Here is an 18,548-nt window from a genome sequence, read left to right on the forward strand (position 1 = left end):
AAATTTTTATATGAATGAACACCTTCTCAACTTGTGCGAAGCCACGCTTGAAGAGTACACGACCTCTCTCATCCCAGCGTACGAGAACAGAAAGTCAGAGCTGGAGGTCTTGATAACAAACATGCCCCAAAAGCACACTTTAGCCAACTACATTGGCAGCGAGCTTGCAAAAAGTCTTACCCCCGAGAAGATGCTTCAGGAAGAGGCCGCCATTCTAAAGGCATCTGCCAGCAACTTTTTCCTTTTCTCCAACACCCTGCTCTACCTTGAAAGGCGGTGGAACACCCAAATCATCAAAGACGTCCTCACTAGGTCCCTGGGCCCCGAAGACAGTGCCCAGTTTATGCCCCTGGTGATTGATCCAGCAGAAGAAGAGGTAGAGACGCCCGTTGCTTTGGAGCCGATGACCCTTGAGCTACCAGGAATTAGCGAGCTTGCGGCAATTTTCGCCTCTCTAGAACAGCTTGCCTCGCTTGAAGCCGTGTCATCGGCCAGAGACGCCTTCACCGCGTATAAAATCTCCCTTGTATACATAACCCACCCAAAACTAGCCATCCAGGAGCTGCACCGGTTCATGAAAATGGAAAACACCGCGATTAAAGAGATCGTTGGTGGAATGCTTCTCGGGCTCTCAGTGCACCCGGAAGAGCGCATGTACTACACCGGAGTCCTGGTTAAGCTCTGCCGGAAAAACAAAAACGCGATGCAGCTCGTTCTGCACCTGTTCCTTGCCGCCTACAACACCAAGCACGCCCTCTGGAGCGTGTTTGTCAACTCAGTGCCGCACCTCTACCTGGCCTTCAACGAGGTGGAAAGGGTAGGTTTCTCCCCACTTGTCTACGTTTTAGACGAAAAGAACAGTGTCCTGCTTTACGAGCTGCTGGATGGGCAGGCGCCCCCCTCAGCGGTGTTTATCCCCTCCATCAGCGGCCGAGGCAGCCTCCCCGCCCCGCGGGTAAGACACTGGGTACGCCAGCTCCTGCACATCAACGACCAAGAAACCTACGACGTTTCAGGGCCAGCCCCCTCACAGGCACCCCCCGCAAACCCAACCACAAACCCAACCACAAACTCAACCACAACCCCCAACCCTCCCTTTGAAGGCGCAGGTCGAGAGCAGATGGCCAGCAACCTTGAAGACTTTTTCTCGTTTTTTATCGAGAAAACCAAACTGTCATTTACCCACTTCAACAACACTCTCCTGGAACACAAAGATGCCTTCCAGAACCTCTCGCCAGAAGATCTTCAGAGGTTTCTTCTGATGCTTCTTTCCTCGCCAAACTCACTGGTGTACAAGGAGCTGGCCGTAAGCCGGGTCTATCGCCTGAGACACTAAATCTAAATTTATTTTTATTTTGCTCCCCTGTTAGAATGGACTGTTTAGTAGCATACCAGTTATTGCACAAGGTAGGAAGAAAGCCCACACAAGAAGAGATATCCGGACTGCTCAAGTCTATTGGAGCAGAGGTAGATATGGAAAAGCTCAGCACCCTTCTTAAGAAGGTAGAGGGAAAGACTCCAGAAGAGCTTATTTCCCTGGGAAGGTCAAAAATCCAAACCATTGCTGTTGCATCGGCCCCAGCCGCTGAAGTTGCTGCTCCTAAGGCTGCAGCCGTACAAGAGGACTCTGAGGAAGAGTCAGACTCTGGAGAGATGGGTCTCTTTGACTAGTTAATGAAATAAATTTTATTTCTCCATGATCGAAGTTAGCAACATTGACTTTTTAAGAGGGCGGACAGCTAAAGACCTTTTACAGAAGCCAATGACCCCAGTGGTCAAGGTTATCTCAACGGCCAACGATCAGAGTCTTCGGGTAAAGATAGTTTATATCGCCACCTCAGACACAGACGACTACGACCAAGTTCTTTGTGACGAGGTCGTCGATGAAATACCCGAGGGCGTTGTTGAGTTTGACCTAACCTGTGCCCTTCCCAACCTGGCGCAAATACCCAAAAAGTACCTCCTTGGGGTGACCTCCGTGGTAGCTGTCTTCTACACGCCCGAGGGCAAAGAGTTTGCACGGATTGGGTACTTCGTTAATGTGGAGTACCCCGGGGTGTACATTCGGGAGGTAGAAGCCGCCTCCCCGACCTTCCCAGAGCAGGACCTTGAAGAAAGCAGCGATCTGGAAAACCCCGAAGGTCTCAAAAACCCGGAAAACCCCGAAGGTCTCGAAGAACAGGAAGAGGCCGAGGAAGGCGAGGGAGAGCCTACGGCGCCCGAAGGAACGTGTTTCCTCTCCCCGGAAGAGTTCAGTGCAATGGAGATAGACTATGCCAAGGTTGAGGCCGAAGTCCTTGAGCCGCCCCTGGTTACTTTCTTCAGCGAGGCCTGGGAGCCCGAGCTAAAGGAGGATGACCCCGCCTTTGCTCTGGTCGGTGAAGAACCAGAAGAGCTTTCGTGAGGCCCCAGGTACCTTCTTGAGCAAGAAAGACTTTTTAACCACCACGGGGCTGGACTGTGGGTGTGCAGGGTCCTGGATAGCCACGGGCTTAAATAAAGGAAGAATTTCATACTGGTGCTCGCTTTCCTCCACCCGGATCACTGGGAGGGTGCTCCAAAAGAGGCGGATGTCAAGGTACAGGGAGTGGGACGCGTGCTGGAAAGGCACCCGGGCCACCAGGGGGGAGGCTGAGAGAAGCGTTGCCGGGTGGCCTGTTTTTTTCCGGACGATTTCCAAGAGGGCGTCTGTTTCGTTGGTGTGTCTCGATGTGGAAACGGGGGCAATGTAAAAGCGGTGCGAGAAAATCTTTTTGCTGATTGGTGCCTTGAGCACCTGAATTTGCACCGAGGCTTTGTGGGTGAAGCACCGGTCTTTGTCGTGCAGGGTTAAACCGACCAAGGTCGATGTTCTCCCAATGAAAAAAACCGATTTTCCTTTTTGGGCCGAAATCGGAGCAATCAGCGACCTTCTGCGCATGCCTACCACACAGACGCCTTCTTTTAGCGAGGTGGTGGAAATGCTCTCGGGGTACTCCACCTCAATGGCAGAAAGCGGGATGCTGTGTGAGATCTCAACTCTTCCCTCGGTGAAAACCGTTGTTTTGCCTGATAGGCAGTGCTCACTGGCAAAGGAGGGGATGTAAATGCCCCGGCGCTCTTTCCCAGCGTACTCCCCGACTGCCGACCTGATGCTTAGTTCGGGCTCGGGGAGGGAGGACTTGGTGTGGATGTACTCGTCAATGAGGTGGTTGCAAACTGACCGCTTGACGTCAAGACCCGTTTCCAGGGCCACCATCGACTGGAGGGTGTTTTTAATCCCGGGCCTTGAGGAGCACCCCGGGCAGGCAAAAGCCTCCCTGGCCAGGGTCAGGAGGGCGCACCTTGTTCCACTGCTTCCTCGGCCAAGGGCCTCTGCCAGAAGAAAGAGAAACAAGGCCTCCTTCTCCGAGGAAAGCACGACGTGGGTGTGCATGGAAAGGATCCTGGCAGGCACCGGGCGCGGGGTGTGGGCCACGCCCTCAACCAGAGAGTTGGCAATCCTGTTTTCAAGGACGCTTTCCAGGCTTCCGTCGAGGTAGTAGGAAAGCTGGACTATCCGGTCAGAGAGCGAGGGAGACGTCTGCCCAGTGGCGGCTCTGATGAGCACTTCGTAGATAGCGTACGGAATAACTGAAGCCATCCCGAAAATCTCGCCCATTTCCTCCTCAATGGACAAAAGAGCCTGTTTTGTGCGGTTAAGCTTGATAAGAACGGTGGAGGACCTCAGGCACGAGGGGTTGGGAACGGGGAAGAAGGCCACCTCGGCCTTTCGAATGGCGATCTGCACGAGGTCGGCCAAGCTCTGGCTCAGCGCTGCCCTAATGCTGGAAACAGACGCCGGCGCCGAGTCCGTTGCTGAGCTTAGGGGAAGGTCGACAAAAGAGCTCTCCTCGGTGCACGGGCGTATCCTTGGATGCCCATTCTCCACCACCAAGAACCCGTCAATGGCGTAGAGTGGGTCGTCCCGGCTAAAGGGCGAGAGTTCCTTAATGGGAAAGACTTCAACAAAAACGGTAACTACGCGCGGCAGAAGGAAGCTTTTCCGGACTGATTCGCTTGGTGCATACTCCAGGGAGAATCTGTGACAGACGTCTGCGGAGAGAACTTTCAGAGCATTTGATAGGACCATTTGTTTGTTTATATTCATTCTTGCCTAAAACACCATGCGAGTAGGAGTGAACGGTGCAGGAAGAATTGGAAAGCTAGTTACACGAATTCTTCTGGAGCGAGGCATAGAGGTGGGATGCATTAACGATCCCTTTGTTGATGCGAAGTATTTGGCTTATCTTCTACAGAGAGACTCCACCCACGGTCCTTTAAAGGGCTACACAGTCGCTTATTCGGGAGAGAGGCTTGTTCTCACGGGAGAAAGAAGCCTTGAAATTGCCGTCACCCATGAAAAGGACCCTGCAGCCATTCCCTGGGCTGCCCATGGGGTGGAGTACGTTGTGGAGGCTTCAGGCGTGTTTAAGACCCTTGACGCCTGCCAGGGCCATCTTACTGCAGGCGCCAGGGCTGTTATCATCAGTGCCCCAAGCACTGATGCGCCAATGTTTGTGGTGGGTGTTAACGAGCAGAGCTACTGTGGGCAGGCGGTGATAAGCAATGCGAGCTGCACGACTAACTGCTTGGCTCCCGTGGTGAAGGTTCTTGAGGAGAGTTTTGGGATTGAGGAGGGCTTGATGACGACTGTCCACGCAATTACTGCCACCCAGCGCATTGTTGACGGGATGTCCATGAAGGCGTACCGCGACGGGCGGGGGGGTCTGCAAAACATCATTCCTGCAGCCACGGGGGCAGCCAAGGCCATTGAAAAGGTGATTCCTTCGCTTAAGGGGAAGCTGACAGGCATGGCTTTTCGGGTGCCTGTTGCCAACGTAAGCGTTGTCGACCTGACCGTTACTTTGAGAGAGGGAGCTTCTTCCGAGACGATCAAGCAAAAGATGAAGGAGGCAAGCGAAGGTCCACTGAAAGGGATTCTAGCCTACACCGAGGAAGAGGTTGTTAGCAGCGACTTTATTGGGGAGAGGGCCAGCAGTGTTTTTGATGCTTCTGCCTCTATTTTCCTATCTGAAAAGTTCGTTAAGCTGATTGCGTGGTACGACAACGAGTGTGGATACTCGAACAGAGTCGTTGATCTTCTTCAGCACGTTTCTCAGCACTTCTCCAAATAAAGAGGCTTTGTGTCCGGGTTTGTTCGGGTTTTCGGGTTTTCGGGTTTGTTCGGGTTTGTTCTGGTTTGTTCTGGTTGTGGTGCAAATAGTGAACCTGGCCTTGCTTGGGTTTTTGGGTTTTTGTGTCCAGGTTTCGGGTTTTTGGGTTTTCGATGGTTCAAAGGTTCGGGGTGCTAATTCCTGCAGTAGAGGTGGTACCCCATCAAAATAAAGAACCTCCCGACAAGCAGGTTTATAACAAACAGTGGTGCGTGTGCAAGTCTTTCTTCTTTTGAGACCAGACCAATAAGTCCTGCTGCTAGCCCCAAGGCGCCTGCTGTGTCCATTGTAGGCATTGCTTTTAATTTGTTTTCTCAATAAAGGGTAGTTCTGGCTAGTCTGTGCTTCGGCTCCTATTGAAACAGGCCTGAGCTAACCCGAGCATGAGTATGCACCTAGAGTCTGTGCCGTTGTGGCTTGTTGTGTATAGCATGGCATCTTTAACCATCATAAACCAACCAATAGCAACACAGAGTCCAAAGAAGGTGGCTACAGCCCCGGAGAAGATGCGCCAGGCTGCTAGTCTTTGGTTAGATTTGATAAAAGAAGCTCCCCAGTTATCAACCGCCTTTCTACATGACTCTAGCCTGTAGCCAATGTAGATGGTCCAGAGGGTGTGGGTGGTGATAAAAACGCAAGACACGAGTGGTTTTGGGCCCAGGAACAAAAGAGGCAGTAGGAAAGATGTTGCTGCAAAAAGGAATCCGATAGACACCCACTGAATGTAGCAGCACACCCGATCCCACTGATTCCTGGTAGTGATCTCTTTCAAAAACGGCTGGGCTTCAGGTAATTTCGGTTTAACCTTTCGCGTGCAGACCTGTTTAAAGACGTTGGTGAACATGTATAGCTGAACATATATGGCAACCCAAATAATGGGGTAGATATACTGTGGTATCTTGTAAAAACCTTGGTCTGGTGCTGATAGGGCAGCAGGTATTGTCGTTTTGAGACAGATCAGGCAGCTGTGTAGGGTGTATGTAGATACTCCGAAAAACCAGAGCATCATTCGGACTATGTACCTAGCCCAGGGTGTTTTTGTCTGGTCTTGGAAGATTTTTATAATCCCACAGGCTGCAGACTTCCCCGCCCACAGAGTCTGTTGCTCCAACTCTCTCAAAAGCATCTGAATATCACTTATGCCTCTTCTACCCCTTACTAGTGTGATGGTTTTTTGAATGTCTTCGACAAGGGCTTCTTGGTCTAAAAAGTCTTGGCGATCTTCTTCGGTTATTTCAGAGGGGTGCTTGGTGGAAAGCCTTTGGTATGTTGTTTTAAACCTTTCCAGCGCAGACCCATATTCCGTTACCTGAACAAGTTTGCTTTCATAATCATCTATGTCCTTTTTTATAGATGAAAACATCCTGGAAACACTGTTAAGGCATTGGATGTTCTGGGTGTACTTATAGTTTGGTCTGGGAACGGTAATACTCTCAACAATCTTCTGGGTGTTGGCAAAGTCTTTGCTTAGGGCTTCAAGGTCTTCTTGGTATATAGCCACGGCCTCTAGTTTGTGGGCAGCAATGTTGGTGACACCATCTACTAGCTGGGGTATGTTAAGAGTATTTATGAAGTCGCTATGCTTGGCCTGTATTTGTGTTAAAAAGATATGGCTGTCATCATGCTCCAGTGTAGACACCTCTGAAGAGCTGGATGAGTCACTGGCTTGCTCATCAGATGAGAGGTAGTTGTCAAATGGTGTACCGTGGTCAGTTATGTCTTCGTTGTTTTTTTTGCTGTCACCATCCATCACTATACGTTAACAAATTTTTAGGACCCCGTATTAAATTTACAGAAAAGCTAGCTATCACCCGAACTAACCCCTGTGTGGTAGTGTTGGTTGGTCTAATAAATAGCAAAAATATTTGAGGACTATGTCTGACTGGGAGTTTCTGAGGAAGCCAGCACGTGTAAAAAAAGAGGAGGCAAAAGAAGAGGCCAAAGAGGAGGCGCAGAAGCCAATACAACTATCCATTGTCTTCGGGGGACAAGAAAAAGAGTTTGCTCTTGAAGAAAACGAGACGTTGGAAGGGATCTATGCAGAGTATGAGCAAAGGTTTGGCACGCCCATACTGCTCCAATACGAACAGACGCCTATTTCCAAGTACACCAAAGCTCGCAGCCTTGTGCAGCAGGCAAGCAAGCCTAACGGGGAGGCCCCAAGCACCATCACCCTCTCGCTGAAACTCCAACCTAACCCGAACACGGCCCCAATTTACTACACGATCAGGTACAACCGGAACAGCACCTTTCAACTGGATCGCACCAATGAAATAACAATCAAAGACCTGATGGCCACAGCCACCGCAGCTATTGCCAAAAAACAAAGAACACCCCCGAAGACCATCTCTCTCTACTTTGATGGAGAAAGGCTGGAAGACAACGAGAAGATTGATAGTATTTTGATCCATGAAGATCTTGTGGATGCAGTTGAGAACCTTCCATAGCCACTGGCAGACAACACTGGCACCGTTTATTCAAGTTTCCCTGACATTCGGGCTAGACCAGCTCCTTTGAAGTCTTAAGACCCAGCAGATAGGAGCGCTTAGCTATGTCAAAGAGGAAGAAGAAGCAACTATAGATAACACAAGCAAACATAACGGTGTAAGAGCAGTCATTAAAAAACAGGGTTGAAAAGTACTTCCTCACAGTAGAAGGCCCTTTTGAGGGCTTCTGCCGAACAGAATTGATGTACTTTTTAGCGACCCGAACAAGCAAGATGGAATGGTTTAGGATATGAATAACCGCCAAGAAAAACATCTCTGCCTTGGTAGAGGGACTGTAAAACAGTAGGTTGACCAGGTGCAAGCCTAGTACTGTGTTCAAAAGCAGAACAGTCCCCAGACACACCCACGGCCCAAGAACGTGCTTCACCTTAATGGCCTTTTGCATTGATATCACCAGTCTCTTGCTCTTCTCAATGATGCTTTTATAGTTCCAGGTACACCAAATGTATAGCTGAATAAGCATGCTGGGTAAAGCAAGGAAAAGGTAGAAAAGCAGGACGATGGTTCTACTAACTGGGGCTGGCCAGAACTGGTCAATCATTATTCTTAGAGTGTGACCTGCTATAACAACTATTCCGAACTGGTAGAAGATAATGTGGAGTATCTCGAGACACACATGGTACTTCCTTTTGGCAGAGGCACCACGACCAGGCCTAGGTCTCATGGGTTGGGTTAGGCTGTTGGCAGTAACAAGGCTATCCAAGAACTCCTTTTTCAAAGGAGCATTTTCCACCCCAAACACTCCCTCCATCTGTTCTGCTATCATTGCATTCTCCTGGGCCACTGAGAGGCTAGGTTCGTCAGGGGTGGTAGATTGCTTTGGCTCTGTGTTTTTCCTGTTGTGCATAAAGACAAGCCTTCAGATTCAAGCCATTTATACTTTCCATCAAAGCCAAAAATCATTCTGATCTGCCTATTGTGAGCCTGGATCGCCTCACCACACCACGCTGCATCACGCTGCGCTGCATCCCACCAAGACCAAAAACATCTGTTTTATTGATTGTCCTTATCTGAATTCTTAGGTGATAGTGTGGTTTCTAGCCTATCTTGGTATCTCGTGATTGCATGCTCCTCATCATAGGCTTTGAGAAGCACTCCAGTCAGGGCCTTTTGAAACGCTTTGTCGTTGCTCTGGACTTCTGTTAATAGATCTTTGTGGGTTAGGCTCTGGGTTAGGCTCTGGGTTAGGCTCTGGCTCACATTTCTTTCTTGTGCTTTTATCCAGAAGTCAAATGCTATGCCAATGTCCAGACATCTCTGTTGCCTGATCATGTTCTCAACCCTAAGAGCGCCATAGTAGCTATCTGCTGTGTCAAGGAGAGCTGCTTTTTCTTCGGGGGTAATACTTGGCCATGAAAGTACTTTGATAGCCAAGAAGAAGAACCAGGCCCCATTCATCCGGGGACTTTTCAAGTGTGCTTCTAGGCTAAGGCCGTTATTGGTGGTGTTAGAGTAGGGATTATACAAAGATCTAATAAATCTTTGAGTATTGGCAGTTACGCCATCCCCAGGGTTAACATCAGGCACAAGGTTTGTCTTTTCATAGCAGGTCTCAAGTTTCAAACTGTCCCCTTTGAACTGGGTGGTTGTTAAAACATCCATGATCTGTTTCCGGTCCTCCGGTCCTGGTGCTGCAACCTCTATCTTCTTCCTACTCAGGCTATCAACTGCTTCGCTGCATCTGCTAAGTTTAACCAGCTCATCACACTCTACATGTTTGTAGTCTTTGGGCTTGTTAGTGCTGTGGCTATAGACTGGTGTTACGGTGGTGTTAGTGCTGTGACTATAGGACTGGTGCTACGGTGGTGTTAGTGCTGTGACTATAGGACTGGTGCTACGGTGGTGTAGGATAGTGGCGTGGGTTCGTTGGTAAGAGCTGCATTGTGGTTAGAGGTATGTCTTAAGCCTATCAAGAGTGAGACCATCACTATGCCAAAGAATGCAAGTACAGCCAAAACAATGACTCTTGTTCGGGTTAGGAGTCTTCTGCACCGAGTTTGGATCCCTGTTTCAATGTCAAGGTTATTTTCGGGTGCGCAGATACTTATAGGCCTTGAGCTATAAATTTCACACTCTTCGTCATTATTATTCATGAGGTTGTATGTCGTGGTTTGGTATACTACCCTGGGCATTCTAGTTGGTTGAGTCTATGCTTCTTATATGGATGCTTTAATCAATGTTCGGTGTAAATTAAATCACTGCCACAACAACTCACTACCACACAACTCACCACCACACAACTCACCACCACAACAAATAACTGCCAAATATGGCAATAGATGGCAATAGATGGCAATAGATGGGAGTATCTGGATATATTGCTTGGGTTAGTGTTGTGGTATTTAGACGATGACCACATGCGGCTATATTTATTTGGGCAATAGTGTTTGGGTTAGTTCCCAACCTAAGCTGGTCTCCAAATACTGGGTCTGTGGGTGCAGGAAATGTTGCATCTGGAGGTTTTGGTTTTTTGCTCTATATTTATAGGAGGGAGAAGCTTAATAGAGTGGCTCGGGTTCTATGGCGTAGAATGCGCCAATAGTGGAGATTTTGTGGGTCCTTGTACAGCAGTGTGCGCATTGAAGTGTTTTATTGGGTGATGGTGGTTTTATTAGGTTTTAAGCTTTAATCCCGTGAATACAGCTTTCATAACTGCGCGGTTGGTTCGGGTACTTAGGGGTATAGTCCGGCCGGGGGTGTGGCATCATTGCTGACAAGTCCACTGTTCGGGCTGTCTGGCATGCTAAGTACTTCAACAACTGATCCGAACATGGCTATGATAAAAACCAGGCATATGCATATAAATGCGAAAACAAAAAACGGTGTTACCATCATGTTCAGTAAGCTGACGCATGTTATTTCGGGCTGTCTGTCACATTCGATGTCTATGGTTGCTGTGGTTGAGTCGATGTTTAGAATGCACGGGCTCAATTCTTCATTGTCAACGCCATGCTGACTGGTCTTGTTGTTCTGTGACATTATGGGGTGCTTCTAGCAGTTCTTATGTCTTATATAATAGATGCATTCATATGCATCAGTTCGGTGGAAATTAAATCATTACCACAACAAATAACTGCCAAATATGGCTATCCATTGCTGTATATATTGGTTATCCATTGCTGTATATATTGGCTATCCATTGCCGTATATGGGCATTTCGGGTTAGTTCGCAATGCAAATAGTACGCCGGATTAGCCCGACACGGGCCGAAGGGTTAGTTCGGCGTATTGTGTATGACTTTGCCAGGGTCAGGCAAACCAAATACGGTTCCAATGGCGCTATGCTCCAACTCTCCATATACCAACATCTCTGCAAAGATGTCCTTGGCTTTCTGTGATAGACCTCTCGGGTCCTTGTTTGCAGTAGCCATCTCAGCTATCATGCCGTGGTGGACCCTCCCATATACGAAATCGAAATAGCTAGCAAGCGACATGAACGCTTTAAACAGATCGGAAATCCCAAATGAAAGAAGAAAAACCCGTTCCTGAATGTTTAGCCCCTCAGCTTCCATTATCTCACTATTACTAAGCGCCTTTATCTTTTCCACACAAGCTAAAATTGTATCCTGGCGGGTTTGAAGCGTCTTTCTTATCTCAGGAGTGAATTTAGTGCTGCTAGGGCTGGGGAATCCTGCACACATCTTGCTTATACAGCTGGGTACGTTGTTTGTGGCATTTGTCTGGATACGCTGGGCTTTCCCATTGATGTCGAGCAGTTCCTGGATCGGTGCCTCCGCGATTGTGGGATACATGTTTTCGGGCTACTAGTACCCCCTTTCTCTTTAAGAAGAGCAATGTACTTCCTGTAATTCGCGGGCCATCTTAATGTAGTTTGCCAACATGACCTCTATCTTTATAACCCGGAGGATAAAAGAGGCATTGCCAAGGCCAGTATACTCTTTTACGTGCCATTCATCAAGCATAAGTCGATTCCTTGGAGTGCCCTCTTTGGCCAGCCGTAGTCTTGTGTTGGCAATCTTAAAGGCGCCCCTGAGATACTCCATGCAGGTTGTTTCCATGCTACTATTGTTGAGGCAGGTATCCAACTCGGTATTGTTGAAGAACATATACCCGTCTGCCACAACTGCCACCCGGGAGCGCTTTGTAGCCTCACAGAACTTGTTGCGAACTACTATGGGAGACGCAAGCCGCGTCCAATGGTTTATCATTGATAAATTGAGAGGATGAAGGTTTGTTGGCGCCTTTAAGCATTCGCCTCCGCTTACAGACCCGCTGCCCTCATCCAGAACACTCTTTTCTGCTGATGTTTTGGTGCGCCACAATGCTTTAAAGCATGTGCCACCTGCATTGGGGCCTGCTTCGCCCTGGACGGGGTTTCGTGTGGTAAAGAATTGGCGTGGTGGGTTGGCGAACGATTGTTTTGGTATGGTAGAAGGTCTTTTCTTTCTTTCTTAAATGCATCGCCATTAGTGATTGGTGAGTTGATGGCGAGGGATAGTGTTCTTTGGTGGGTAAAGATGCTGCTATGGATACTGGGTTAGTTCGGGTTGTACCACCGGCCAGGACCATCCCTAGCATGGTGGATTAATCTATCCCGAACATCATCTTTACCATAATCATGAGTTACTTTCTGATGGCCGTTGGCAGTTTCTGTTAGCGGCTGACAGATGGTCATAGTCTGTCAAACCCATCAAAACATTCTATGGGTTTTTGGATCAAACCAAATCTCAAACCCCAAATTCCAACCCGAACACAATATTTATTTTGTAAGTGTTGGAATGTACACTAACCCGACCTACTCGATGTGATCAACGAAACCCGAACCAGCACCAGCAGCGGAAAACACTGGGGACCAGTTGGGCGTTCCAGAATCGTTTTGAAGGGGGCATCTAGTTTATTTATGCTAGCACGTAGGTAGCCCACCGCGATAGATGGCTGGTCGAGGCATTGTTCATTCGATAACGGGTAACGTGTGGTGCTATGTCGATTAAAAAGAGTGTCAAAGAGATAAAAAGAAGAAGAGAAATACTAAAGTACATGAGCCTGGAGCCATAGATCGTCTTAAAGAAGGGTACTGATGCTTTTTTGCTCAGGCGCTTTAAGACTATGTCTGTGGTATACCAAATGAAAAGAAAGGCCAGGGAGTATAAACAGAACAAGGTACTGGTAGACAAGAAGAAAAAGGCACCAAGGACCAGCTTTCTGTACAACATCTCTACCCCTACCCGGACTGCCAAACAGCTAAGACACAAGGCGCTGTAAACGGCAACTGCCACAAAAGTGGGCTTTCTTTGCACCAGGAAGTAGGTGCTGGTCTTATATAGGTGGTGGTAAATGTAGAACACAGCTATCTGAAAATTGCATAGCGGAATCAGCGAAAAAGCCAGTAAGTATAGCCCGTATGACAGGTCGTAGTGGGTGAGGTTTGTTGCCCGTGCAATGCTGAGAACAGTGGTCCAGATATGGTGCCCCAACATAGACAAAACAAGACAGCAGATGATCGTGGTCATGAAAAACACTACAGGCTCCTCCACGGTTTGTATTATGGCGGTGGTTCTCTTAATAGTGGCTGTTTTATCAACCATGGTCTGAACCATAGAGTCCCACTCCTTCATGGCACTGTCCGTGTCGTATTTCTGTTTGTCCAGCTCTTCCATTTGTAGCAGGCAAGTCCCGGCTAGGCCATCCATTCTTTTGCGAAGCTCATTAGTGCTATCTGTTTCCTCAAAGGACGCTGGGTCGGGGTGGTTGGCGAGAGTGTCATTATACGCTTGAAGAGATAGTGTATATTCGCCAAGCAGTGATTGGAGGTTTTTAAGTTCGGGATTCTCATAGAGCAGGCTATTCCTCTTATCTTCTTGTGTCTTTTGCAGAAGGGTGGCTGTGTCAAACATCATATCTTTCGCTTTAAGGCCCAGGGCTTTTTCAAAGATCCAGTTTAGTTGTGGTACTTGTTTGAGCCCCACAGTGTTAGAGCGGCCTATCCCAGCGTCTTTAGACAGAGCATCGAGTTTCTTAAGCACAGTGGCTGCCTGGTCGTCGTAGGCGTTCTTAAGTTGTCTAAATTGGTCCAACTTGGTGTTAGCCCTTTGTAACAGGCCAGTGTGGTAAGTGAGTGCCATTTGCACTTGAATGGGCAGTTTCGGGTTTGGTACGGCTTCATCCATCCAGGGGAGTGTCTACAAACTTTTTATAATCAAGTTTTGGGTGATTGGCCACTTTTAAACAGAATATACTGGTGATTCATTGGTTTTTCGGGTTAGTGATTGGCGGGTGATTAGTATGGCAACTTAGGAAAACCAGTCAACCAAAGAAACCATCTGCCAGCGCTATGTTTGGACAGACCATGCTCGGGGCCCACCTGTTTTAGTTGTTGTTTTCAACTATATCTGAAAACCCGAACTAACCTGAAAAAAAGCCAGTTTATTCTAACTATGAGGCTAGGCCCTAGCCAAAGGGTAGATTAAGCCATTACGGTTATTGGTGTTGGAGATAATGTCGTTGGAGCGAGTATCTGCTTAAAATGGCGAGCAGCATCCCACGCCACGAAGAGCAATAACCCAAGAGCAACCCCACAGAGCCCAAGTTTCGCATAATGAGCAATGCGCGAGTTCGGGGCAATGTGCTCACTCCGGCGCAAAAAGGCACTCACCACATTCCACTCCACTATAAAAGTATAGTAGGCCAGGGCTCCAACGAACACCCATCCAAACACGTATTCAGATGCCATAACGAACAGTGCAATGCTTGTAGGCAGGTATCTTAAAATCACTGTTTGAAGTGCAGGCAGGACAAACAGCCCAAAAAAGACGCCTGCTGCGCCAATAGCTGTCCAGAGAGTGTTGTTCATGTAAGGAACATGATTTCTTTGGGTTTTATAGATGGTATGTGTTAGAGTCATGTCAAAGACCATCTTATAATATGTGCCTAACACTGTTGCTATGCCCAGTAAAGAGCCCGGCAGTATAACTAACCCGAACACATAGTTGCTGTATTCGGCCCTACCGGAAGTGAATTGGTTGAAAACACCAACCCAAAAGGGTTGGGTTATAAAGGTAGTGAAGAAGCACAGAAGCATCCAAAAAGCACCCATCAGACCAATCTTTCGGCGTTCGGTGACTTTGATTCCACCAATGTGGGAAGGTAGCAACGTTAGTTGGGCACCAAGTGCTATTATAATCCTATCCATCTCCTCAAAGAGAGCTTGGATGGCCCCAATCCTTGTGGCTGCATGGTCCAAATACTCCTGACTAGTCATTGCCATAAGAGCTGCTCTGCAAACCACCAGGTCATTCTTTTCTTGTGCTGTGAGCTCTTGTGTTCTCTGCTTTTCAACCAAGGCCGCAAACGTGGTTGCGGTTCGGGTTAGTTCGGTGTAGGCTGTTTGAACTGTGGTTATGGCTTCTTGAGACTGGGCGAGAGGGGGCAAGGCATCTTCAATGGCCTGGAGGATGTGGTGGGACATAGGCTTTCTCTGTAAAAACTTGCTCAGTATCTGAGAGATCAGTAAATCAGATAAACTGTGGTTTTGAATCAAAAAATCGTCATAACGAAGAATAGTGTGTTGTTTGGCTGTCCTAGTGGTAATAGTTGCGTCAAGCCATTCTTGTTCTAGGTTCAATAGATTGTTGGATGTTTCGACTAGTGCAAGGTCTGCGATTAGTTCCTCTGTGTGGTGGGGTATCTGGAGTTCGTCACTAGCTTCATCTTGGTTTTGGTCTGATGTTTCATCAACAGTCTCGGTACGTGGTACTTCAACAGTCTCGGTGCGTGGTACTTCAACAGTCTCGGTGCGTGGTACTTCAACAACGGTCTTGGTGTGTTCTTCTGGGGCTATTGGGGTTAGAATAGGGGTTTCGGGTGCGTTGTCTGTTCCCAAATCACTATTTAATCTCTCGTGTTCTTCGTTCATCATTTGTAGGACAAAAAAACTTTTAATATTTATAATTAATAATTATATTTCCTAAAAAGGTAACCCAACCAACCTTGTGGTATGGGCATAATAGTGCTGGTCTTTTATGGTTTTGTCATTCCAAACACTAACCTGGACAATTTAAAGCTTTGTGTTTGTAGGCTATTGGATTGGTCCCAATAAGGAAACACAGCAAAAAGACAAAGTTTGGCTGGCAGGCATGCATACATTGTGCTTTGCCAGCACGCTCTCCTTCCCTGAGGCCCCTCCCACTACTTCCCGAACAAATAAGCAAATATCCGGACCAAGATGCCTTCTTCAGGTTTGGCAAAAACGTTGTCGTCCCCATACCTGAGCGACCCAACATCTTTCCTGTTTTTCTGCATCACCCCAATCATTTCCTCATTCAGAATGGTCCCATTCTCTTTGAGCGCCCGAAACATTTGCTTTTCCTGGTCGTACTTGATATCCATCCAGTTCTTGCCGTAGTTGATGTCCTTTATCTCTCCAAAGGTTTTAAACCGCCTAAGCACACACTCTACGCTGGTTGCAGAGTATCCAAAGACGGTAATTGACCTCTGGGACAAATGAAGGTCTCTTTTGTGTTTAAGCGGGACCTGCTCGTCGTAAATAGAGCTTTCTGGAATGTACATATGCTTGTACGACATTTCACTGCCTCTGCTGTCCTCAAAAAGACTGGGATACGTTGCATTGCTTCCACTCTGCTCCTCTCTGTCTCTCATTTAAATTTTCCATTCAGCCTGCTTCTTCTACAGATCCAGCATTGTGACCCCAATGTAGAGAACGGTGGTGTCATCTAATCTAACTGCATCTACAACACAGCAAACAAACTCTCCGATTCTTTTCTGGAGGTATGCATTGATTCCCTCCTTTGGCTTGGCAACTTTGAGAAAGTCACACACTGTGGAAGTAAACGTGCTTCCAGACACCAGGTGGTTTCTGAAAACGTGTACATCAACAAAGCTGCCCCCCTGGCCTATTCTTAGTACTACTCCCTGGTCGTTCTTATCTACAAAGCTAATGTCTTCATCTAAATCTATTCTGCTCCTCTCAGAGACTCCACTTGGATCATCATGAACATCCCGAACATCCCGAACATTGCGCGGGCCCTGGGCAAACGAGTGCTCTGCTAAGTCTTCCAGGGTATGCTCTGTCTCCATGTATGACACCAGGCACAGGTCCTTGCTGGGATTTCCGCCGCGAGTGTTGCTATTCACTTCAAGAAGGTCTCCTTTGATGATGAACCGCTGTATTTCGTCCATGTACATCCCATCTGTTTTCTCCCCCAAAGCAGATATCTCTACCTCGCTGCCGAAGTAGACCTGCTCCTTGCGCAGGTACGCAGAGTTAGGTGAGGTTTCTGGAATGGAGGCGCCCTGGATGTACAGAGGGCCTAGCCCGCAGAGTGAGTTTTGGTTATGTTCTTCAAGGGTGGTGAAAGAGAGGGGCAGGTATCCTATCCCCCCCTCTGTTGCCAGTCCTTTCGGGGTAGCTGAAAGAATCAAAGCGTCTTTGTTGGTGTGGGGGCACTCTTCAGGGTAAAACTGGGTATAGAGTGAAGAAATGTAGAAAGTGACTGCTCCAATGGTGCACTTGCGCAGGTGTCTTACCTCAAGGTACTGTCCCGCGTGTATCCCTAAAATATCCTCTGTTGGCCCATTGCTGAACAGCTTGATGACGGTTCCAGCCACGCGAAGGTAGACAAACTCTCGAACTCTCTGGGTCTTAGCGTGCGAGGCAGCCTCTTTCCAGCGCAGTAACGAGCTAACATACTCGACCGTTCCCGCCACTGTGGCAAACTCTTTGTCAGTGAATGCATCGTCATAAACTATCTCATCAAGCAAACTTTCATCCAGGATCTCTATCTCACCGGTGGGTTCGGCACTGTTGATCGTTATTTCTGGGATGGTCGCATATCTGGTGTCTGTGTCTGAAATTGTTCTATCTCCCAGGGCTAAGGATCCCTTGCTTCTTTTGACCTTGAACCCGCGAATAATCACCGGGTCTCCCTCCCTGAGGCAAAAAAACTTCCAGACACAGGTTCCCCAGACATAAACCTTGGCAATGCCCTGAGAAGTCTCAAAAACAAACGAAAACACGAACGGGGTGTGTGTAGCTCCAAAGGCATCTTTTAGGGGAAACAGCTTGCTCTTTAGAAGGACCCGGCCCTTCATCAGGTTTTTTTTGGTGGAGGTGTACCCAAGCGTATCTTTTATCCTAGGTGCTCGCTGAAAAAGACCTGAAAGAGTGTGGGTGGTGAGGTCCTTGGAAATGTCCGGGGGGGTAATCAGTTTGTCGTCTTCTTTCGGGGTGTACGCCTTCAGGACCTTTTCCCAGCGCTTGTCCCATTTAACGTACCCGTCATCGTTCAGGAGGGGGATGTAGAACCCTTTCGGGTTGTACACTGGTGCAGCTAGCACCGCAAAAAGCTCTTTTTTCACCCGAAGAACGGGGACAGCGTCCAAAGGCTCACTCAGAACCTCTATTTCAGCAATCATGTCAGCCACCACTTTGGTTATGCGTATCCGGCTGCCTATTTTCAGCCATCCCTTAAGCACGCGCTGGTACATCCCTGGATGAAGCAGCGCACATATTGGCACATTTTGCGACGTAAGGTATATGTCGTAGAGGTACACAGGAATGTGTTGCTTTATAGTGGTGTACACCTCGTGGGGGGTGTTCTCTGGGAATGTTACTGGTGGAGAGTATCTCATTATGTTTATAAGCTCAAACACCATGCTTCTACCACTTGCACCATCCATAAAAAAATAACCAATCAGATGTCCCATCATTTAAGGGTGACGCTGTGATGGGCACTGATGACACTCTTTCTACATAAATAGAAGGAACAAGTAAGCTTCATGATTAAGAAGATAGTGTGGATAATAGTGGCTATCGTTGTAGTGGTTATTTTGTGCATAGTAGGAGGCTTCTTTGTTAGCAAGCAAAAGTC

The 18,548-nt window shown here is 48.0% G+C and overlaps 17 protein-coding genes across 17 annotated transcripts; 5 read left to right on the forward strand and 12 right to left on the reverse strand.

The window, feature by feature from the left end:
- Positions 1-10: 10 nt before the first annotated feature.
- Positions 11-1,336, forward strand: NEDG_00061 (uncharacterized protein; the record flags this gene model as incomplete). Its single annotated transcript, XM_067687479.1, has 1 exon — positions 11-1,336. The coding sequence occupies one exon, from the start codon at positions 11-13 to the stop codon at positions 1,334-1,336; it is 1,326 nt and encodes a 441-aa protein (XP_067545187.1).
- Positions 1,337-1,371: 35 nt separating this feature from the next.
- NEDG_00062 (ribosomal protein P2) lies at positions 1,372-1,671 on the forward strand (the record flags this gene model as incomplete). Its single annotated transcript, XM_067687480.1, has 1 exon — positions 1,372-1,671. The coding sequence occupies one exon, from the start codon at positions 1,372-1,374 to the stop codon at positions 1,669-1,671; it is 300 nt and encodes a 99-aa protein (XP_067545188.1).
- Positions 1,672-1,696: 25 nt separating this feature from the next.
- On the forward strand, positions 1,697-2,404 carry NEDG_00063 (histone chaperone ASF1; the record flags this gene model as incomplete). Its single annotated transcript, XM_067687481.1, has 1 exon — positions 1,697-2,404. One exon carries the CDS (start codon positions 1,697-1,699, stop codon positions 2,402-2,404), a length of 708 nt encoding a protein of 235 aa, XP_067545189.1.
- On the reverse strand, positions 2,345-4,129 carry NEDG_00064 (uncharacterized protein; the record flags this gene model as incomplete). Its single annotated transcript, XM_067687482.1, has 1 exon — positions 2,345-4,129. One exon carries the CDS (start codon positions 4,127-4,129, stop codon positions 2,345-2,347), a length of 1,785 nt encoding a protein of 594 aa, XP_067545190.1.
- A 16-nt stretch (positions 4,130-4,145) lies between these two features.
- NEDG_00065 (glyceraldehyde 3-phosphate dehydrogenase) lies at positions 4,146-5,156 on the forward strand (the record flags this gene model as incomplete). The annotated part of the gene is made up of 1 exon (XM_067687483.1): positions 4,146-5,156. The coding sequence occupies one exon, from the start codon at positions 4,146-4,148 to the stop codon at positions 5,154-5,156; it is 1,011 nt and encodes a 336-aa protein (XP_067545191.1).
- A 373-nt stretch (positions 5,157-5,529) lies between these two features.
- Positions 5,530-6,945, reverse strand: NEDG_00066 (uncharacterized protein; the record flags this gene model as incomplete). The annotated part of the gene is made up of 1 exon (XM_067687484.1): positions 5,530-6,945. The coding sequence occupies one exon, from the start codon at positions 6,943-6,945 to the stop codon at positions 5,530-5,532; it is 1,416 nt and encodes a 471-aa protein (XP_067545192.1).
- Positions 6,946-7,069: 124 nt separating this feature from the next.
- NEDG_00067 (uncharacterized protein) lies at positions 7,070-7,642 on the forward strand (the record flags this gene model as incomplete). Its single annotated transcript, XM_067687485.1, has 1 exon — positions 7,070-7,642. One exon carries the CDS (start codon positions 7,070-7,072, stop codon positions 7,640-7,642), a length of 573 nt encoding a protein of 190 aa, XP_067545193.1.
- A 52-nt stretch (positions 7,643-7,694) lies between these two features.
- On the reverse strand, positions 7,695-8,549 carry NEDG_00068 (uncharacterized protein; the record flags this gene model as incomplete). The annotated part of the gene is made up of 1 exon (XM_067687486.1): positions 7,695-8,549. One exon carries the CDS (start codon positions 8,547-8,549, stop codon positions 7,695-7,697), a length of 855 nt encoding a protein of 284 aa, XP_067545194.1.
- Positions 8,550-8,695: 146 nt separating this feature from the next.
- NEDG_00069 (uncharacterized protein) lies at positions 8,696-9,304 on the reverse strand (the record flags this gene model as incomplete). The annotated part of the gene is made up of 1 exon (XM_067687487.1): positions 8,696-9,304. One exon carries the CDS (start codon positions 9,302-9,304, stop codon positions 8,696-8,698), a length of 609 nt encoding a protein of 202 aa, XP_067545195.1.
- A 218-nt stretch (positions 9,305-9,522) lies between these two features.
- NEDG_00070 (uncharacterized protein) lies at positions 9,523-9,834 on the reverse strand (the record flags this gene model as incomplete). Its single annotated transcript, XM_067687488.1, has 1 exon — positions 9,523-9,834. The coding sequence occupies one exon, from the start codon at positions 9,832-9,834 to the stop codon at positions 9,523-9,525; it is 312 nt and encodes a 103-aa protein (XP_067545196.1).
- Positions 9,835-10,375: 541 nt separating this feature from the next.
- NEDG_00071 (uncharacterized protein) lies at positions 10,376-10,681 on the reverse strand (the record flags this gene model as incomplete). Its single annotated transcript, XM_067687489.1, has 1 exon — positions 10,376-10,681. The coding sequence occupies one exon, from the start codon at positions 10,679-10,681 to the stop codon at positions 10,376-10,378; it is 306 nt and encodes a 101-aa protein (XP_067545197.1).
- A 235-nt stretch (positions 10,682-10,916) lies between these two features.
- NEDG_00072 (uncharacterized protein) lies at positions 10,917-11,453 on the reverse strand (the record flags this gene model as incomplete). The annotated part of the gene is made up of 1 exon (XM_067687490.1): positions 10,917-11,453. The coding sequence occupies one exon, from the start codon at positions 11,451-11,453 to the stop codon at positions 10,917-10,919; it is 537 nt and encodes a 178-aa protein (XP_067545198.1).
- Positions 11,454-11,483: 30 nt separating this feature from the next.
- Positions 11,484-11,870, reverse strand: NEDG_00073 (uncharacterized protein; the record flags this gene model as incomplete). The annotated part of the gene is made up of 1 exon (XM_067687491.1): positions 11,484-11,870. One exon carries the CDS (start codon positions 11,868-11,870, stop codon positions 11,484-11,486), a length of 387 nt encoding a protein of 128 aa, XP_067545199.1.
- Positions 11,871-12,560: 690 nt separating this feature from the next.
- Positions 12,561-13,829, reverse strand: NEDG_00074 (uncharacterized protein; the record flags this gene model as incomplete). The annotated part of the gene is made up of 1 exon (XM_067687492.1): positions 12,561-13,829. One exon carries the CDS (start codon positions 13,827-13,829, stop codon positions 12,561-12,563), a length of 1,269 nt encoding a protein of 422 aa, XP_067545200.1.
- A 296-nt stretch (positions 13,830-14,125) lies between these two features.
- Positions 14,126-15,577, reverse strand: NEDG_00075 (uncharacterized protein; the record flags this gene model as incomplete). The annotated part of the gene is made up of 1 exon (XM_067687493.1): positions 14,126-15,577. The coding sequence occupies one exon, from the start codon at positions 15,575-15,577 to the stop codon at positions 14,126-14,128; it is 1,452 nt and encodes a 483-aa protein (XP_067545201.1).
- Positions 15,578-15,846: 269 nt separating this feature from the next.
- NEDG_00076 (uncharacterized protein) lies at positions 15,847-16,317 on the reverse strand (the record flags this gene model as incomplete). Its single annotated transcript, XM_067687494.1, has 1 exon — positions 15,847-16,317. One exon carries the CDS (start codon positions 16,315-16,317, stop codon positions 15,847-15,849), a length of 471 nt encoding a protein of 156 aa, XP_067545202.1.
- Positions 16,318-16,344: 27 nt separating this feature from the next.
- Positions 16,345-18,357, reverse strand: NEDG_00077 (uncharacterized protein; the record flags this gene model as incomplete). The annotated part of the gene is made up of 1 exon (XM_067687495.1): positions 16,345-18,357. The coding sequence occupies one exon, from the start codon at positions 18,355-18,357 to the stop codon at positions 16,345-16,347; it is 2,013 nt and encodes a 670-aa protein (XP_067545203.1).
- Positions 18,358-18,548: the final 191 nt, after the last annotated feature.

The sequence above is a fragment of the Nematocida displodere genome (assembly GCF_001642395.1).
Source record: "Nematocida displodere strain JUm2807 chromosome Unknown 1, whole genome shotgun sequence".
NCBI classification, from domain to species: Eukaryota; Fungi; Microsporidia; genus Nematocida; species Nematocida displodere.